Raw genomic sequence first — 22,375 nt, forward strand, 5'->3', positions numbered from 1 at the left:
CTTGTGTTTATTGATGACATAACAGCAGACACGAGTAAGCGGATGAATTCTGAAGTGTACCGGGATATACTTTCAGCCCAGATTCAGCCAAATGCTGCAAAGTTGATCGGACGGCGCTTCATAGTACAGATGGACAATGACCCCAAGCATACAGCCAAAGCTACCCAGGAGTTCATGAGTGCAAAAAAGTGGAACATTCTGCAATGGCCAAGTCAATCACCAGATCTTAACCCAATTGAGCATGCATTTCACTTGCTCAAATCCAGACTTAAGACAGGAAGAACCACAAACAAGCAAGACCGGAAGGCTGCGGCTGTAAAGGCCTGGCAAAGCATTAAGAAGGAGGAAACCCAGAGTTTGGTGATGTCCAGGGGTTCCAGACTTAAGGCAGTGATTGCCTCCAAAGGATTCGCAACAAAATATTGAAAATAAAAATATTTTGTTTAGGTTATGTTTATTTGTCCAATTACTTTTGAGCTCCTAAAATGTGGAGTGTTTGTAAAGAAATGCGTACAATTCCTATATTTTCTATCAGATATTTTTGTTCAACCCTTCAAATTAAACGTTACAATCTGCACTTGAATTCTGTTGTAGAGGTTTCATTTCAAATCCAATGTGGTGGCATGCAGAGCCCAACTCGCGAGAATTGTGTCACTGTTCAAATATTTCTGGCCCTAACTGTATATTGTCTTCTTCACCGGCATCCTTTGGGTGACCGGTTATTTTTGAGCCTTGGGAGATGCTGAGAACATCCAAGAGACTAGTCTCTTGGATTCCACTACTGGATTAGACAATCTTACTAGACCCCAGGTTGAGCTTACATTGCGTTCATTTCAAGTGGCAACAAGGTGAGCATATTCGCTATTATTATTTCTCACTGTTGGAAACGATATCACCCGAGGCGCCGTCTCCTGTGGCCTTTTTCTTTTTATTTCTTTCTGTATCTTGACCTGACCTGTGTATCACCCGCTTGATCTTGACCTGACCTGTGTATAACCCGCCTAAAGACTTGTATATATCTGTTTTTCCCTCAGTGTTGTATTTCTTGGTGTGACCTGTCTTTGACCTGTGTTAGTATTCTGTGCACCAGTGTGAACACTGGTCTATTCCTGTATTCCTGTCATCTTGTAGGGTCGCTCAGGGACCGTCAGTTAGGTTCCTGATAGTGGGTTTGCCCTTTTCAGGATGGTTTATCTGCTTTAGGCAGGGCCTTAGCCTGCAGGGAGGCCGTAGGGTGACCACTTGCCTTGTCTGACAGCTAGCGCCAAACCTGGTTGTGGTTGCGTGGTTTGCTAGACAACAGTTTTATGAGAAAATAATGCCAGATAATGAACAGATGCATGTTTTTTTCCTCTTGGACCCTGTCACTGGAAGGTAACTGGGAAATTAAAGATATTTACAAGTCAATATATGAATTTATAGGTCATGTCCATCTATCCATGCTGTTTTTGTATGTTCTCTAATTTTGGACTAAAATATAACTTGTAAAAAAAGAATGATTAGTGTATAGAAAATGCAAGTATACACTTCAACAGGCATGCCAGAAAAGGTAGCAATACTTTAAAGATAGAGCTAATTAACCTGTAGTCATTTTTATAAAAATATCAACCATATGTATGTTTTTCTTTTTACTGTAGGTATCAATTACATTTCTTTACATGAGTTGATTTTAATCTAATCTAGTTTGTTTACCAGATATCCAAATTATATTATTAAATTGGATTTCACATCAAGGGATGCTATTTGCTCTAATAAAAGAGGCAGAAAAATAAACTGTATAATTTCAAAGAACTATTTCATATTTCAAAGTAAAATACATTTCTCTTGAACAAGACAGAGATGAACTTCAAAAGCTGCGCAATTTATCCATGAAAAACTATTATGCCAGTCCATTAAATGGTCTCGCCAACACTGCCGATGTAGCAGTCATTACTCCTGCACCACATCCAAATGAAAAAGAATATAGAGCCTAGAAAAAATAAAGGTAAAGAGAAATATATGAAGCAAGGCGCAGATGAAGAATGGTGATCGAAATTCAATACTTCTCATAAATATAAGTGAAATAATGTAGTTATATAGCTTTACAGAGCACAGTTAACTTCCTTGTATTATCGATTGAGTGTCCCAGATTCCAGGCTATTGTGTCTCATTTTCAGAATGGTATATTGCAGTATGATGGTCCTATCTGCAATAAAAATTATGTAGATTAATACAGCTTTAACCTCTAGCTATGCCCATACAAAAATGTGTTATCCGTCCTTGGGAATCATTCATAATAACCTCAGGCTAAGTACCAAGGGCTGTACTAATAATTGAATGACACATATTCTTTAATATTTCTTCTGTAAGGCTTCTAAATTATGGTATAGGAATGGATATCAGAATAGACTGAACTTGTGAGGTAGAAATTCTTCAAATATTTAATTATGTGACTAATGCACTGCCAAACTCTTTAGGAAATTCTTTAGGTTTTACTTGCATACTTTATAATTCTAAATTAAAGTCCAAACAATTCAACCAAAGTCATCCTGTAAAGTCCGGCAGGTGAATATCATTTTCTTTACAAAGGGATCAAAATTCACATTACACCAATTCTCAGGCCCAGACTGGTCTTTATTTCCTGGTCCATTTTAACACAGTGAAAATAACCACCCAGTCAATACGCAGCTTAAGAGGTGACCTACCTCAACCAGTGATTGGCTACGCAGTACCGACCAGCTGCATTGATACAGAGACATCCACAAGGCAGCAATTTAGGACCTGTCCACTTTATTTTTATTTTTCTTAGTATGAGAAAGTCTCAGATGTGAAATTGCACCTTTCCATATTTTCACCACAACTCATAGTGCACAGTTTTTGTATGAATTTGCTTTATTTATCTGACGAATCCAGCTGTTTAGACTAGAGACTAGAGTTACTTCTATTTTAATCTAAAAATTATAAATATACGCAAAAGCTCACCTGGTCTCAGCTGCCGAACTGAGAAAAAGCTGAGAAAAAGCAGGAGGAACAAATTTAGCCTTTTTTTTTAAAGGTGTTGGACTTCAAGACATCATCACTTTATACATTTCCTCCAAAGTCTATGCCTATTAAAATAAAGATGAGGACATAGGTTCCAGTAGAGGGAAGCCATTGTAGGTGTGAGAGGATACCAGACTCTGGAGCGGGAGAAAAGCTGTCTATCTGGGACTTTAGGTGTGTGCCTTATTTTGTGTTTTTATTGTAGCCTAGTTACACATTTCGAGGTACGCAATTAGTTTGCATATTTGATAACATGCTTGATGTTTGTTTTGAAGATGGATTAACAACCATGAAGTAGCTTATTCTCCTCTCCTTGTAAAAAACACATGCATGCTTAGCGTGTGGGGATATTTGGGAGTTATAATTGTATAAAGAATCTATCTGGCTACCAAGTGTAATGTATTCATATAATTTGTATTGTGAACATCTACATGGTAGTCCTGTCCTTACCATCTAACTATCCAGCACAACTCCCTTATAGTCATCTTTCTGATAAAACAATCTGTAGAATAGGCTGCAGCTATTGAAATATGAGCTAAAAGGGATATAAATGCCTTGTACAAGCCGAAAAAAACTGATTTATTTGCTGAGAATGCTAAGATGCAATCTGTCAAGTAAAGAAAGGTAGTCATCAGCTGTCATAGTCCAGAATTTGCATGCTCTTATTAATTAAGTCAGCAATAAAATGTCTGGATTTTAATTAATTTAATGCATTAAATGTTGAGTCACAGAATCCCTTGGAAAGAATATTCTCTATTATGGTCATGTAAAAGATTTTCTGTTTTTAGACATCTGGCTCATTGCCACTTAGTATTTTTTGAGCTGTAATCAAGTTGAACACTGAAATAAATACTTGTACAACAATACATAATTTCATTATTCTTGTTATGACGGGTAACACAGTGATGGAAATCTACACTATATTTATCAGCTTCATATCCTATTTTCCTCATATATTGAAATAGCAGCCAATTACTAGTTTTCTTGGCTAGGCTGTCATAATATTTTGACCTATGCATCATCTCATTAGTTTTTTCTCCATGAAGCTGGTAAAAATGAGAATTTAAACCTGTCTTACAAGTATTAGCTGTGCATAAATAGCTAGTTATACAGAAGTTTTATATATATCCCTATACTTATGCTTTGTGGGTTTAACTCAAGTGGTTTCCTGAATATTGTTTTATTCTATTATTTTCATTTTCTATAACCCCATAAGGTCCATGGACATAAAAATACAAATCCAGGTTCTCTGGTACTTTGCGCCCCTGGACCTGTATTTATGTCTTACACTACTATCACCATTGACAACTGTCAGTGGTGACATTAGTACAGATAGATATCTGTGATCCCAGCTCTTTAAGATTTAAAGCTTCATGGTCAAACATGAATGCAGCATCTACTGGGCTTTTAGACTTTCCCCCACCACGATCGCTCTCCCCATGCTGATTTTGGGGGGTGCCGAATGTCCCTATGGCAGCCGCAGGATCCAGACGAGGACCCAAGACCTGCCATCTGTAGCACGACAGATCCTGCATAGGCTAAATACTCTAATACAATGCCATACACCAGTATACGATGATTGCTCCCCCTGCACTGTTTTTTTCTTGGGGGGGGGAGTGATGGTATCTATGGCAGACCCAGGTTCCGGAGAAGAACACCAGAGCTGCCTGACAGATCCAAAGTGTATTACTTCGAATAAGTGAACAGATGATTGCTTGTTTAGGTCTTAGAGTTGGGATACTAAAAGAAATATAACAAAAAAATTTACCAAACTCTTACACATAAAAAAGTGAAAATTACAACACAAACAGTACATATAATATATTGCTTCTTCTGTTACAACCTGTACAATAAAATTAAATTATTGCTAAACCTGTTAAGTGTAAAAGTCAAGTGTAAGTGTAAAAGTCACATAGACACCACAATGATTTCAGTAAAAAATACATATTCTTGAACCCTATGCTAAAACCCAGCAATAAAAGTATATCACCAAGTTCTCTATATTGGTCATTGTTAGCTATACAGTCAATTATTAGCAATTAATTTTAGCGCAATCAAAAAGCGATGTCATTACTCCTATACATACTATAGGGATATAAAGGGTCATTTCATGCTTTGTAAATGATAAGAACAGAACACAAACTGTCCATTGTACTGAAATAACTCATCCATGCAGCCATCATGATGTCTAGTTAACAAGAACCTCTTGGACACAGTCGCTGCTAATTAATTTTAGTTGCGAAGCATGAAGTGAAGGTAAGCATGCCCTGGGTGTACCTTAGCCTGACAGCTGCTCTACCGCTAAGCATAACTTATTCATCTAGATCCTTTGCCTCTGTTAATTCTAAGAAACCAACTTAATTTTCCAGTGATTGCATCTTGTACTTTTACATTTTTCATCACTTGTAGAAAATCTCACATTGAGTCACACTGCTAATCTTTTATTTTCTACCAAACATATAGAAAATTATTGTTAGAAAAGAGTCACTAAAAGCTTGAGGGTTCTGCTATCGGAATGAACACCAGGATGCTGAAATCTTTACTATTTCTCTAATTAAGGGGCCATCTCCGCGATGATATAACCAGTGAAGACCAATATGGCATATCTGTTTCTGTTGCTCAGAATAGCAGATGTTTTTGTAGTCTATTAAACAAATGTTGCTTGGTTTTAATTCATTGTCTTCTATATATAATGAGGAGAAGGAAAAGCTAGCAGCCAATTGGCATGTGGTGAAATGTAAACATATTGCTAATAATTTCCTACTTTGTATCCTAAAAACAAAAACAAATATGGAGCTTTAATTGTAACTTGTTTTTCAGTGACACAATACTATATGCAGTATTTTTGTTGTATTTAGTCATCTTTTTGGTTCTATGAAACCATTTTCATTGAATTGAAAAAAATATACTAGTGGGCAGCAAAGATATTTTGGATTCATAAACCTTATAAAATTATGATAATGACTCAAAATACAGGAGATACTCATGACTTTAAAGTGATGTTTACACAATAAAGATCATTTTTAATGCCCATACTTTACAATTTTAATTAGTTTTATTGATGTTTTAGTTCCTATCCCTCATTGAAGGCTAGTCTAAGACTCCAGAGTGTGGGCGGGGACTCTCTAAGCAGACACTACATGATTCCTCTAGTGCTGTGAGATGTTGTTTACTGACAATGTGCTTAGATTAACAGGCTGCAGGTTTGTCTACACTTTTATTTAGCTTCTGAACATTCTATTTGTATCTGACACAGAGAAAAAGAGATATGAGACAGTTCTGAGAAGAGAAATGATGAGATCAATAAGATACATATAACACACAATGACACACTTCAGCTCTGCTACATCTAAGCTATAACAAACGCTGTTAGATCTTCTATCTCAAAGTGCCTTTTTCCCCTGTATAAATATCTTATTCTGCCTGTAGCTCGTAGAGAAAGTCTCTGCACACTGTTGCTTGCTGGCAGGAAGTGTCTGTATGTGAGCTTGTCTTCTAATGGAGGGGGAAGGGGCATGGAGGCAGAGAGGAGAAGCTATTCATGAAAAGAATCTGCCATGTCCGACCATAATCAGCCATGATCAGAAGATTTACGTGCCGACTGAAATTGTATACACCAGGACTAATAGAGTGTATTCCAATAGGTTGGAATTATATCTGTGAAATGCTGTAATTTTGTTAATAACAGTGAATTAGAGAATGTGTTATTTTGTTATCATGAGTATATTTAAGAATCTTGTCTTTGTGGGAATACCCAATTAAAGAAGCATTCCTGGACATTTGAACACTAATGACTTATCCATAAGCACTGATAATCTCATTGAGGTAAACATAAAAAATGTGGTATTTACATACATAATCTAGTGGATTGCCACAAATTTTGCGGGGGCTATGAGCGCTTTTGAAAAGAGATTCTGCCGGCAGTTTATCCATACAATGCGGCAGGTAACATCTGAGTAACCACACCTTTGCGTGTTATTAGTATCACAGATTAACGCCAACAATGGAATATTTATCCAGAAGAAGGCTACTGATCTCTGTGCAGAGGGGAGAGGCTGTACTGTGATACAGTTAAGAGTGCACAGGAGAGAAGCCATGTGCAACAAGTCCAGCTACAATTATGGAACATAATTACATTTCTTCTCACTATCCTACAGCTACTAACACATATAGAGCTGTGGTTACACAGGTCTCCAGGACTGCCACTTAACACATCTGCAGCTTTGTATGCTGAAAACTGTTGGCAAATTCTCTTTAATGCAGATTAATCTCATTCAAGTTGATGCCACATACAAAACTCAGATGTGCAAAGCTGGGTTATGTGACCTTTTCTATGACCTGATTGAGCAGATACCAATATATTTAATTCTGATATTATTAGCCTTTAATAATGATATTATTACCAAATTACAGAAAGCTCCCTTTTCTATATTTAGGATATCTAAGTACTATTTACATGCACAGAGATGTAAAACTATAGATATCATGAAGTGTGATATGTCATGATATCTTATTATCACAAATTCAGCTATACATCAACACTTTCAATAGACTTTCAATAAAATGTGTGCCACATATACAGTTGCACAAAGGTTGCACAAAGCTCAGAAGGTAAGTTGACCCATGACCACCCTGAATCAGATTATTTCTGTATATTTTATTGTACAAAATGGATTAAGCTAATTAAGCTAAGTCATTATGGCCTTTTTGACCCTTGTACAACTAAACACGAGCTGAATCTCAATCACACCTATGACTCACGGGAACCAACAGTGGTCAACAGATCTGTAGTTTGTGGACTTAAGCACATGATGGTGTGCAGGGTTTGCAGGGTTTCGGCTTCTGAAAAATCTCTCTTTGGCCATATTGGATTTGACTGTTGATAATATTGTTTGTCCCGCAACATTCTCAAAAGATCAAGACTATTTTAGAATCATGATAAAATTGTGTGAACGGACTTACAGAGCAAGGTGCTTACTTATCTCCTTCTACTTCAATGACACAGGGGGCTAGGTAATCCTGTTCTTCCGATGGGTGGGCATGCCAATAGTTAGACTTCAGTCCAGCTTTCATTTATGATTGTGCCAGAATGACTGGCACATTTCCAAACTAGACTCAGTTTATTCTCCATCTATATATTGAGATACAACACAGCAGCTAATGTGATTCTGAGAGGATGTTGCAGAACATCATCACAACCGTTATCGGCTATTTCCCAATGTTTGAATAACAAACATTTAGATATGAATAGTTTTTATGGCTTTAAAGTTTTACTTATGGAGATTACCAAAAGTAAACAAGATGTATATTCCGTTTTTTTTCCGTAGCTGCAAATATATGCCAATATGACATCCAGATAGTGATTCTGATATAATTTGCCTAGAATCTGTGCTGCAGATTAAAGGAATATTTACATATTGAGAGAGTCTTTGCTTCAAATTAATGATGACTTGTTAGGCCTCCAGAAGCACCGCAAGCGAAGAGAGAATGACAGCTGCAGCAGCACAATTTGGCAATATATCTAGCAAGCAGTTGATAATGAGTAAACTTTTTCTATGAATTAATCACATGCCACCTTCTACCTAAATGCCTGCCTTCTGCACCCACACACATTCTATGCTTTAAAGTACAGCTTGGCATATTCTGATAAATTGAAACTATACCGTTTTGGTGGATAATTTGTTTTATTTATTTATCTTTCCTACCTTGTGCATGTTGTCTTCATATTGCACTAAATATTGATGTGAGTAAAAAAAAACAGGGGCTAAAACTATAAGTTAGAGGACTTTTTACGTGGTTTAAATGAATTGCTGATGTGCCTTAAAGGAGTTGTCCAAAAATATAAGGAAAAATTTTATAGATATAACATTTTTTTTTTATAAGCAAAGATTATAAAATTGTCTGGATTTAGTTCCAAAAGTAGATATGATGTATAAAAAACTTAGGTCAGTTAAAGGACACCTGTCATCAGGTCTGTGTCACTATTTCTGTCACCTCTACCTGTTGGAGCAGCTCACAAGGATCCATCCCAGCCTTTATCTAGTCAATTCATACATTAATCATTGCAAAATCATCTATTCTTTATCATGTAAATGAGGCGGGTCACATGGTCAGAGGCAGTGATGTCACCCCTGTTACCCCTCCCCTCTCCTCCCCCTGCTCATGTCTGTGTGTAATGTATAGTAAAGCTTGGCTAGTGTGAGTGCTGTATCTGCTGACATGCTGCATCCTCCTAATATACAGGTGAGAGACACAGACATCAGCTACACATGAATCTGACATGTTCTGGTGTAACATGGCTGCCTGGAGCTGCTGTATCTCTCCTAAACACACACACATGCACACACAGGCTGCAGGGGGCGTGGCCACCAGCACCAGGAAGCACATCATTATACAGCCTCACATCATTATACAGGCTGTCAGTCATGCACTGGGGGTGTGGCTGTGCCTCCCACTCATGAATAGAGTGGACAGCTTGAATATGCTACTGCTTCATTGGACATTTCACAGATCATTTGCATACAGCTTTAGGACCTCATTGCTTAGGTTTACAGGCATGTAGAGGGACAATGAAGGGATACAGGCAATGCTCTCTAATGGCAGTTTATGAAAATATATTTAGTTTAGGGGGGTTATTTTGCATGTTGCATGACGGGTTCTCTTTAAGTCCAAACTTAGGTCAGTTAAGTCCATAAATATTTGGACACAGACACAAATGTATTTTTTTTCTACCTGTTTAAAGTTGTATAATGGAAATGAACATAAAGTCCTGACTTTCAGCTTAAATTTGAGGGTATTCAAATTAACTTTGGACAAAAGGCTTACGAGTTTCAGCTCCCTAACATGCGGCACCCTGTTTTTAAAGGGACCAAAAGTAATTGGACTATTGACTCAAAGGCTGTTTCATGGGCAGGTTTTGTCAATTGATTCATTGGAGCAGATTTATCAAGCTGTCTGAAAGTCAGAATATTTCTAGTTGCCCATGTTAACCATTCACAGCTCCCCTTTAAAATATTCATGAGCATTGGTAAAATGAAAGCTGAGCTGTGATTGGTTGCCGTGGGCAACTAGAAATATTCTGACAGCTTGATAAATCTGCCCCACTATGTTATTCTCAAATAAAAAGATAAGAGGCTTGGAAGATTTTGCTTTGAAGGAAACATTTGATCAAAGAGATGTCTCTACAGGTGAAATAAGCTGTGAAAACAGAAAAAAAACATCTGAAAAATTGCTACAGCATTAAGAATGGCAACTCTATAGTTTTGAAGATTTAGAGAAAGAAAACAATTGTGGACTCATTAATGCAAAAAGGCCTAGATGCCCATTAAAGACAACAATGGTGGAAGATTGCAGAATTATTTCTTTGATGAAGAGTAACCCAAATCTACATTAAAGAGAAGACTTATGCTGTGTTATCCACAGATAACAAAATATCTAAAATAAAGAGAAGACTTCATCAAAGTGAATACATGTTAAAAAAAAAGCCAGCAAAGTTCTGTACAAACAATTTTGGACAGTTGAAATGATACGAAAAGATCAACCTCTACAAAAATGATGGAAAAAAGTATTTTAAAGGCAGGTCCAGCACATGATCCAGTGTTTATCACGTCATCTGTAAAACAAATCAGAGGTAGTGTTATGGCTAGGGCGTGCATGGCTGCCACTGGACCACTGCTGTTTATTGATGATGTGACACAGGACAGAAAAAGACAGGATGAATTAGGATGTATTCAGAGATATACTGTGTGCCGCACCATACCATTCCGTACCCGGGAAAAGATAGGACATGTCAGATCTTTCTCCATGTCACGGTGCTATGTGCCATATATCTCTATGGAGAGGGGTGAAGGCGAACAGCGCTCACCACCTCCTTCTCTCCGATGCACCGATGTGTGCCACCATGCAACGGTACAGTGGGCAGACGTTAGTGTGAATGCAGCCTTGATGTAAGCATCCCCTAGGCCACAATCAATGGGTGATGGCAGCAACAAGTGTATACATGTGTGTGACAGTATTGCTGAATATAGTAGCTCTTTGCAGTCACATTCCATAGGCATGTAAGTAGTAGGGGGACACATACTGTAGTTGAGTGCCATTTGGGCTGTGCATGTGTGTTATTTAGTTCAGGGTTCTGGTGAGTATGTTTTTCCTGAGAGTCAATACGTTTGGGGTCAATAAGCCAGTACTAAGTTACCGTATACAGTTGAGTCATACAATACAATTAATTGTATATAAAACATGATTGTGTTAAAGCAATAATTCATAAATAAACAATATCAAATAGTCTAGAAACTAACAAATAATTACAGTTGAGGAAAGGTAAAAAAATATATAAAATACAATAATTAATTTTTCACAACTGTTTTGATTATAAATAAGAGATTAATGTCTTTCCCAATGGACATTTGATAATTAGGTAATAAATATGGTAATACAGTATATTCACTTTTGCTACAGTATGAGGCTATTCAGCAATTTGTAACCTGTAAATAGTCGATTCAGCAATTTTACTTGTACATTCATCAAAACTGGCAATAATTAATTGCTGCCTTATATAAAAGAGAAACAGTCCTTTATAATGCTGTTGCATCTTTCAGGTTGCATAAGATTTGCTGAATTGTCTTTTTTTGTATCCTGTATAATATGTTGGGTTAATGTTACCACAATACAACACTAATAAAAGCCCAAGTGTTGTTATAAACTATGAATTATACTTTCCATCTCAACTCATGCCCAGAAAGTCAATTGTTCATTATCAAGAAAAATCGAGTATCCATGGGGCAGCAGATGCATGTTAATTTTTAATGTTTTAATTTTCTTTATTTTGCTCCAATTTATAACTTTCTAATTTTTTATCATTTTGCCTCCAGTATATCCATTACCAATAGTAACTAGGAAATATATGTACTAAAAAAGATCCCTGGAATTTTATCTACCATTGGGGGCTTACAGAACTAAAAAGTAAATGTAACAGCACCAGGTGCAATTTGCCTGTGTAGTGTGCACCCTGCAGATTCAGAAATTGTGGCGCCCGTTCTTCATGAATTTGGCACCCCCTGCACTGCTCCGACAGAGTGCACAAACAGTTTTTTGGTGCACCTGTAACATCAAAGTAATGTGTAATATAAGAAACTCGGTAAACAATGAGGTAACTGCATAGAGGTGGGGACTGAGATAATCTTAGATAACTTACATATAACAGGTTTAACATTTAGCATGCTTGCAGTGTTAAGGGAGAATTTATGATATCCTCTTTTAGTGTGCGTCAGTCGTGTGTTTCAAATCAGTTGAAGTGTGTGTGCACATTGCAAGGAATGACTCAGACAACTGCTGATTCAAGACTTGCTCATGCTACCCACGCCGGGTAATTCAGCTTTGCGCAAGTTTATTGGTTTCACCAGTCTTTATATAAAAAGTAGAAAAAAGTAGAAATGGAGGAACATACAAAGCATAACATATCAGGCATCTTCTTGATTGGAGAGTTTTCCTGCTGTCTCAGGCTCACGTCACCATAGGAAATTCCTGAAATTCCTCAGCCTCAAAGTTTTAAGTGCGGTTAAGGATGCCGTCGCCATCTTAAAATGTATTCTCCGTTACAGTGCTTTTTAGAAAAATAAGACAAGTAGAAATGACAGGATTTGATATATCAGCTAGGTTTTCCTTAACAGCAGAGTATTGCAACAGATAAAACTAATTCAATGGAGGAAATCTCCTTTTTTCATTAAGGGAGGGAAATATTTCCAATGAATCTACTGCATTAATCTGACAGCAGATATTTAAATCCAGGTACCATAATCTACAGCACACTGCATAGGTAGCAGTGGTTGAATGCCACATAAACATTAGGTCACATTTACTAAGAACAGTGCAGTTTGTACTAGGTGAAGTTTGCCAGTGTATAGCTTAGTGTGCGCCAGATTCAGAATTTCTGGTGCATGTTCTTCATGAATCTGGCACTGCCTGCGCTGTCCTGACATAATGCACCAACTTTTTTTGGTGCACCTACAACATGTGCTGTGCAACACACTTTGCATGATAAATCTGGCGCATGGTCTGACTAAGCACCGGAACGCCACCTAATTTGTGTTGCATGGTGACTAGTGCAGCTGCGTCACAAAAGGGTCGCGTGCAGATGCTTCTTGAATACCTGTGCAAGCAGCTTCCACTAAAATGCACAAATGTGTAAAAAGAGTTTCTCACTTACCTAACCTATTACCTGACTCATTTTTATTAGTTTTTCTGCTTGATAAAATTATGGTAAACAACAAGTATGTGGTTTATGGTTAGACAAAAGTGTCATAAAATTCACTAAATTCCTTATGAATTCTGAACCAACTGTGGCTAATTTTGGACATCAGGATACATCAGGTGCTGCAGGGGCAGGGACACATACACAGGAACACAGGGATATGATAAATGTCCACCATGAACTTTAAGTTAAAATAAACTCCTTAAAACAGAGGTACAGCTTTATATTTTAATGACAATAATAGGATACTATACATTGTCGCTGATAGGCTGTTGAGCATACAGTCAGATTTCTCCTAATTCTTGATTTTTATTTACCTTAGTATTTGGCGTCAAACCCAAGCAACATATAAGCAACAAACACTCTGTTTTCATGAATTAATATCAGAGACTTCCCTGTGTGTAGGATCAATTTCAAATTTTCAAACTAATGTAGATTCTGACCCGGACATTATTGTGTAAAACTGGCATCACTTTACTACATGGCCAAGTCCCTGCTGGCAGTATGAGAACTGGGTTAGCCATTTAATTCCCTACACCAAAACCTATTTATGTTATTACAATGGAACAAAAAATAATAATGAATACTGAAATGGATGGAAGCATATCTACAATAACTTGGTTTGACCACTACATAGAAAACAGATCTGTCTGCTTCTTGTCAAATACTCTCAGCAACTGAGAGCAGCTTATTATCGGGGTACTGTACAATCTCCACCAATCTGGTATAGAGGACCTATTCTATGGATGTTTCATTAAAATGTTTACCCTGGAAAGCCATAATGTCTAGAAAATAGTAGCGACAAGCAATTAAGTTTGATTGATACATACATGCTGTCATGTCTTGTATAGTGGAAGGACTACAGTTCCAAAAATTGGGGAACATTATTTATGCAACACATAAGATGTCAATTTAAGGATATATGAAATATTCTGAAAAAACACAAACACAATAAGAACATGACATATAAATGGCAAATGACACATAAAATATGAATTCTAAGTGATTATGTGTCATCATTCTGTCAACACCACTCAGTATTAGTGTTTGTGTGACAACTCAGAGCTGCTAAGAATAACTGTGTGGTAACAATGCTCTATGTATACATATATTTATTGGCCTACAGTCTTGTAAAAGTAAAAGAAATGGCAAACATTTCCAACCCTTGTGGCTGAGTCATTATACACTCTAACTGTGGCTCTCATCCTACTGCAAATAAAAGATCTAAGAATTGTGATAGAGAATATCAACTGGATTCCTCTATTTTATCATATTCATCTCACTGCATCAGGAAAGAGACATGTCCAGAAGACAGAGAATGAGAGTGCATGGCATGGAGGAGAGAATCCTGCACTGAGGTAGACACAGAAGATGTTCAGAGATAGTTCTCAGCCCCAATGGAGTTGAAGTCATACCAGAGAAGCTTCACCTCTGCCCAACAGCCTGATTCCCACAACATCTCCTGGTCTACCTACCTGCCACTCTTTTAACAGCCAGGTATCTGAATTCTGGAATGGAGTTACCTTTGCTGCAAAAGTCTTCCGGAGATGAACAGTATTAATTACATCTACATTTGCAGTAATTGCGCCATCATCCGTGCCAACTAGGCAATAACAGACTGTGTTACATGTAACCTGTTTCCCCTAAAATAGGACATCCACCGAAAATAAGACCTAGTACATTTTCTTCAAGCTTAATTAACATTATCAGATATTTTAGATGGTAAAAGAGGTTGTGACATGGGTGAAGAATTCATGGGATAAAATTACTGACTGCTGTGGTGCAGATGCAATACAAGCAATTACACGGACAAGAAGGGGTCATTTAAGATAACTTTTATTGGTAGACATGAGAGATCGAGGCTAAAGATTCCAATAGAAGTGGAGTCCCAAGAAATTCAGCATGAAAATCAGAGTTTGGAGAGTTATAAGGCAGTTAGAGAAGTAGATTTTTTTGTTCAACAATAAATGTAAATTCTTGTTCATGGAAAAATAAGACCTCCCCTGAAAATAAGACCTCGTGCCTCTTTAGGAGCAAAAATTAAAATAAAACACCTGTTTTCAGGGAAACACGGTATTGCTGCAGCTTTAGTATATATAATAAATACTTATATAATTTTGTTCAGTTACAGAATGTGTACTGTCACCCTCAGAGTGAATGAGAGTGAGTTGTTATTTGTGGTTGTATTGTGCACTGAATCATAGTGAATTTAAGGCGAACCTGTCCCCAGCAATGTCATTTTAAGCTGGTGACAGGTTCCAATAGCCTATGCTATGCTGATTCTAAAAATGTCTTCTTTCATGTCAGTAGTTTATATACCGTAAGTTTAATTCACATTACCTGGCTCCCTACCAGCAGTGTGTTGTGAGTCCCCATGGAAGGGGTATCAGCAGCCTCTGTGTGCCTATGTCTACTTATGCATTCTTCCTCTACTCTATATCTCCTCCTCCCTCTCCTGCCTGCTCAGTGCACATCAGAGGGGTGAGTGTGGAGGAGAGAAGACTGACACAGACACACACAGGCTGCAGCTGCCCTCTCCCCATTGACTCACCACACGTCGCTGGCAGGAAGCCAGGTAATGTTAAATAAACTACTATATTCTATAAACTTTCTGCCATAATCACTATCAACTGCCCCAATTTGCTTTAACTAATGATAATGGATTTTAAGTTCAACACTTTGGTCCGTGCAATAACATTACTACTAATGTGACTCATATGATTAATGTGAATTATATTAAGCATTTGATTCTGCCTAATACCCAAGTGGTGTGTTTTATCTGTGGACTGTCCAATCATATTCATGTCTCTATCTACTCTGAAATGATTGTTCATGTGATCCATATCTGTTTTAGTAAACAAATTTCCCTTTACATATATTCTGAAAATGAGAAGTCTGATGACACCCGGTAACATGTGGGAATAAAACACTGCATATTGCTACGTGGAAAACTCACTGGAATGTGTCTATGTAATTGTACTGTAATATACAACATATTCACATGACTAATCTCACAGACACCTTCTTCATGTACACCTTATTTACATTTAGTAAAATGTAAAGCTTTTCTTCTAGGTGTTATGTAAAGTGTTATCTATCCGTCATCTGGGGCAAAGGTATACAGAATTATTATGAAATAAATCACTAAGATGTCATGTACACTTCCTTCAATTTACGGAACTCTTCTAGATAAAGTCCGGCCTGAATCAAGTCATACACTGCTAGTGCTCTTATGCTGGGGTATCTTCTATAAATATTGAATAATTTTATTTTACTGATCTCGCTTGATCTGTCATGGATTTTTTGCAGAGATCAGAGAGTTTGACCCATATCAGTTGATCTTTGCTGCCTCTGGTATAAGCACCTCACCATGTATAGAGCTGAAGCAGCACACTTTATAGTGGCTGTGCTGTGGCACCGCAGCTCAGCTTCTATGAAAGTGTATTGCGCTGCCTGCTTACACTGTAATAATATAGTGAAAATAATAATAATTCTTTATATATATATAGTGCACACAGAGTACGCAGAGCTACAAAGAGCTTGCCAGATCAGTCCCTGTCCCATGGGGCTCATAATCTTATCAACCTACCGGTATGTTTTGGAGTGTGGGAGGAAAACCGGAGGTCCCGGAGGAAACCCACACAAACACAGAGAGGACAAACAAACTCTTTGCAGATGTTGACACTATACACAATATTGGCAGTCAGTAATATATTATCAACAGGTATTTTGGGTGATGACCCTCACCCATAACACCATAGGAAATATAATCATTTTGACATGATGAAATGACTGTATAATTTTTTGCATGATATTATGTAGGTTTATATTTCTAAAAAGACTTTGCACCATATTCAGAAAGGTTCACAATATGTGGGAAACTGCAGACATGTCTCGTCACATTATCTGATTTACCTCATGTTAAACAGCAAGCTATAAAGCTTTACAGATTCACAGATCTGAAGTGTCAGGACAAGCCGGATGCAAAACTAGTTTCTATTTAAATTTCATTGTTCTAAAACGCAGCGTGAGTTGTAAATTCAATGGTGCACATCATACAAAGCTTAAGACAGAGCTGAAAACAAATAAATCAGCTGGTGCTGCCGCCTCATTGAAGAGCTTTAGACAACAAGCGTCCTTCTTATTAACACAATTGTAACCTGAAAAGGAAATGTATACTGTACATGCTAGGCTGAGCTATTAGTCTTGGCAAATAGTACACAAATTATGCAGAACAAACCTGACCCAGTTTTGAGCTGGATGCTCCGTCATTTTATTAATTGTAATAGTGGCTTGACATAAAATATGACAAAAGCGCTTCTTAAAGGAAACCTACCACTTGTAGTGGCAGGTTTCCGATGGAAATACCGGGCACCAGCTCAGGGTGAGCTGGTGCCGGAGCTTATTTTAGTTAGTGTTTTAAACCGCAGTATCGCGGTTTAAAACACTTTTTAAATGCTATAGCCGGCGCAGGCAGGTACGCGCTCGGCGCTTACCGTGCGCGCGGCTACATAGGAAGTGAATGAGAGCCGCGTGCACGGTAAGCGCCGAGCGCGTACCTGCCTGCGCCGGCTATAGCGTTTAAAAAGTGTTTTAAACCGCGATACCGCGGTTTAAAACACTAACTAAAATAAGCTCCGGCACCAGCTCACCCTGAGCTGGTGCCCGGTATTGCCATCGGAAACCTGCCACTACAAGTGGTAGGTTTCCTTTAATATCTATTCTCTTGATGTAATGCAGTAAATACACACATCTATTGTTGTGGTGGTATTCTTAGAAGAATTAAACAGCAAATCTACCATCAAAATCAAGCATGATGAAATTGAGGAGCACATATTCATAGATCCAGGTATTGTGACTGTGGTAATCTTCTTATATTTATTATCCATGGCCTCTTCCCTTCTAAACTTTTCTTCATTCCTCTACCTGCTGTAATCTCAGCCATTCTGGCCCATTAGCATCATTTTAGAAATTGATTTTAGAAGAAAGGAGGCCATGGATAACAAATATAGAGATCACCACAGTCTTGGTACCTGGATCTACACTCACCGGCCACTTTATTAGGTACACCATGCTAGTAACGGGTTGGACCCCCTTTTGCCTTCAGAACTGCCTCAATTCTTCGTGGCACAGATTCAACAGGGTGCTGGAAGCATTCCTCAGAGATTTTGGTCCATATTGACATGATGGCATCACACAGTTGCCGCAGATTTGTCGGCTGCACATCCATGATGCGAATCTCCTGTTCCACCACATCCCAAAGATGCTCTATTGGATTGAGATCTGGTGACTGTGGAGGCCATTTGAGTACAGTGAACTCATTGTCATGTTCAAGAAACCAGTCTGAGATGATTCCAGCTTTATGACATGGCACATTATCCTGCTGAAAGTAGCCATCAGATGTTGGGTACATTGTGGTCAAAAAGGGATGGACATGGTCAGCAACAATACTCAGGTAGGCTGTGGCGTTGCAACGATGCTCAATTATTACCAAGGGGTCCAAAGAGTGCCAAGAAAATATTCCCCACACCATGACACCACCAGCCTGAACCGTTGATACAAGGCAGGATAGATCCATGCTTTCATGTTGTTGACGCCAAATTCTGACCCTACCATCCGAATGTCGCAGCAGAAATCGAGACTCATCAGACCAGGCAACGTTTTTCCAATCTTCTACTGTCCAATTTCGATGAGCTTGTGCAAATTGTAGCCTCAGTTTCCTGTTCTTAGCTGAAAGGAGTGGCACCCGGTATGGTCTTCTGCTGCTGTAGCCCATCTGCCTCAAAGTTCTACGTACTGTGCATTCAGAGATGCTCTTCTGCCTACCTTGGTTGTAAAGGTGGCGATTTGAGTCACTGTTGCCTTTCTATCAGCTCGAACCAGTCTGCCCATTCTCCTCTGACCTCTGGCATCAACAAGGCATTTCCGTCCACAGAACTGCCATTCACTGGATGTTTTTTCTTTTTCGGTCCATTCTCTGTAAACCCTAGAGATGGTTGTGCATGAAAATCCCAGTAGATCAGCAGTTTCTGAAATACTCAGACCAGCCCTTCTGGCACCAACAACCATGCCACGTTCAAAGGCACTCAAATCACCTTTCTTCCCCATACTGATGCTCGGGTTGAACTGCAGGAGATTGTCTTGACCATGTCTACATGCCTAAATGCACTGAGTTGCCGCCATGTGATTGGCTGATTAGAAATTAAGTGTTAACGAGCAGTTGGACAGGTGTACCAAATAAAGTGGCCGGTGAGTGTATGATGAAGTGCTCTTGTTTTTTCTGATGGTAGATTTCACACTATGATAAACTGAATTTACAAAAGGAGTAATTTTTGTAACATTTTGTCATATCTATAGTATTCTACCATTTTTTATTTAAACATCTATGCAGCAATATAGTAGATGTGTCTTATCAAATATTAGCTGCAGCAATATAACAATTTTTTAAGTTTTGGGACTAAAGTGGGCAAACATTTTGAATTTATTTTTATGTTTTGATCTACTTTGTTCTTTAAAGTCTATAAATTAATTTCTATTTTGAATTTAGGTTTTAGCTGATCTTTGAACTCCCGTTATAATATTGGTATTTAATTTAATATTTTATAATGGAGATTTGCAGATCAAATCATTACCATCATTTTTCATTTTTCGATTCTCACTTTTACATAGGGTATGATGTTATACCTTTTTCTCTTACTATCTGAAGGGAAGGGCATTCCTCATTCCTCACTCCACCTACTACAGTCTTACTCCAGTAAGAGGGTAATGTAGAAAGTGAAACTGCCTCTCAGGGCACCCCACATTTGATAAAAATGAAGCAATTTATGGCAACCAGATTCAAGTGAATACAAATATGCAAGATAGATATGTAACTTTTTAGAATGTAGCAAATTTAGGCACAAATTTACTTCAATACATATGCATTTAATAAAGTGTCTAATTTAATGCAAGCAACACCTCATATGCCACATGCATCATCATGCAGTCTAAGCCAGTATAAAAAAATCTGATTTATAATACGCACGAGCGCCAGCGTATGATAGTCTTGCCGCTGCTATTTTGCAGCCCTATACATCAAGAGGCTCTGGCCTCTTGAGGTATCTGGCAGGGCCCTGAGCAGCATTTATCTCTACGCCACATGTAAAAATTTTCCAGATGCAGCGTGTGCTCAGGCATGGGAACAGCAACGCCACGCGCCAGCCCACTCCTGGCCGGCCGCTCCCTCTGCTCGAACTTCTCAAGCCTCAGTGATGTTTACAAAATAAAGATCATTTTTAACCCTTTACTTTACAATTTTACTCAGTTTTATTCCCGTTTTTAGCTCTGATCACTCTCTAAGCAGACATTTCATGATTCCTTTAGTTCTGTGTTATTATCAGGGTAAGGGTTTATATACACTTTCATTAAGTTTCTGAACACTGTACAAGTATCTGACAATTGAAAAAAGAGATGAGACAGATCAGAGTTGAGAGATGATGAGCTCGATGACATGCATATAACATTCTCAGCACTTCTACTTCTCAGCTACACACACATACTGTCAGATCTACTATATACCTCCCTCCCTGGATAAAAAAAAACTTATCTGCCTGTACCTTGTAGCTCTCCTCATGCTGTATACATGCCGGCAGAACGTCAGTGTCTGTGTCAGTGTGTGAGAGCTCATCCTGGAATTCAACGGGAGGGCCCATGCAGGGAGCAGGGGGAGTGAAGCCTCAGGCAAGATGGCTGCCGACCCTAAAGTCAGAAAATACAGGGTCAGAAACCAGCAGCAACTAAAATTGTGTACAACAGGATTTATAAAGACAGGTTGAGATTATGTCTGTGAAACGCTGTATTTTTGTTAATAACATTGAATTGGAGAATGTAATATTGTTATCCTGAGTACATTTTATAAACTTGTATACGTGGGAATACCCCTTCAACTCATCTCTCCTGTCACCTACTGTAATATTAACTGAGATCCTGCATTGTGAAGATCTGACATCCCCTATTTTCTGCCTTAAAATAGGCTTCAAAAAATGCAGAATGATAAAAGCCACAGGCATAATGTGAGAAGTTGGCTTACACATGTGACTGCTGAAGCTTTGCAGAAATAATAATCTCTTCTTTAATATGCAAATCATCCTATAAGTGCAATGAATGGAGTCTGATTTGATTAGATATAGCTGCAAGTGCTCTACTCTGGTACTGTAGCCCTTTGGCAGTGATTGACATAATTTGCCTCTACAGAAGGCTGTCTGTAAGCAAATCTGGCAAATAAGATCTGCTACCGATACATTTGGGATAGTTTCCACATCCATGACAGGATGATAATCTCTTCTCCATTTCAGTTAAATGGGGCTTGCAGAGATCCCTTTCCCCTTCTTTCAAATAACCCCATCAGAATTCTCTGCAGGAAATCTTCCACTTAGAAACATACCCCAAAAAAGTTTTGCAATTACCTTGAATTCAAAACATATTAGTAATAAAAATTATATTAAGGTGTCTAATTGTATACATGGGGCTAGTAGATTATGGGTTAAGCCATGCAAGTCTTTGGTAAGTAAAATCAAATGTAGATCACCTGAATGTATCTACATAACAAGAGTCATAGTAGTACATATTAATCTTCTTTAGTATTACTGATATTATAATTATCTATTTTAACAATGGTTTAATGATTTTATTTTTTTTTTCTATTCCAGACGGCTATACCACTGATGATATTGAGTTTTACTGGCGAGGAGGAAACCATGCTGTTACAGGCGTTGATAGAATTGAATTGCCACAATTTTCCATTGTAGACTACAAGCTCCTCTCAAAAAATGTTGTATTTTCTACAGGTAGAGTATCACTAAATATGTGGAATTTTTTTCTGTATTTGTTGTAATACAGGCGGTCCCCTACTTAAGAACACTCGACTTACATAGACCCTTAGTTACAAATGGACCTTTGGATATTGGTAACTTATTGTGCTTTAGTCCTAGGCTACAATAAACAGCTATAACAGTTATCGCAGGTGTCTGTAATGAAGCTTTAGTGTTAATCCTGGTTCTTATGAAAACCCAACATTTTTAAAATCCAATTGTCACAGAGACCAAAAAAGTTCTGTCTGGGATTACA

The 22,375-nt window shown here is 38.0% G+C and overlaps 1 protein-coding gene across 1 annotated transcript in view; it reads left to right on the forward strand.

Annotated features, from left to right (window-relative positions):
• Window positions 1–22,375, forward strand: part of GABRB2 (gamma-aminobutyric acid type A receptor subunit beta2) — a 233,196-nt gene that overhangs the window by 190,140 nt on the left and 20,681 nt on the right. The window contains exon 6 of the mRNA XM_072145899.1: window positions 21,958–22,095. Coding sequence (XP_072002000.1) covers window positions 21,958–22,095 — 138 coding nt within the window. The remainder of the gene's footprint in view (window positions 1–21,957; window positions 22,096–22,375) is intronic.

Source organism: Engystomops pustulosus, chromosome 4 (genome assembly GCF_040894005.1).
Source record: "Engystomops pustulosus chromosome 4, aEngPut4.maternal, whole genome shotgun sequence".
Lineage (NCBI taxonomy): Eukaryota > Metazoa > Chordata > Amphibia > Anura > Leptodactylidae > Engystomops > Engystomops pustulosus.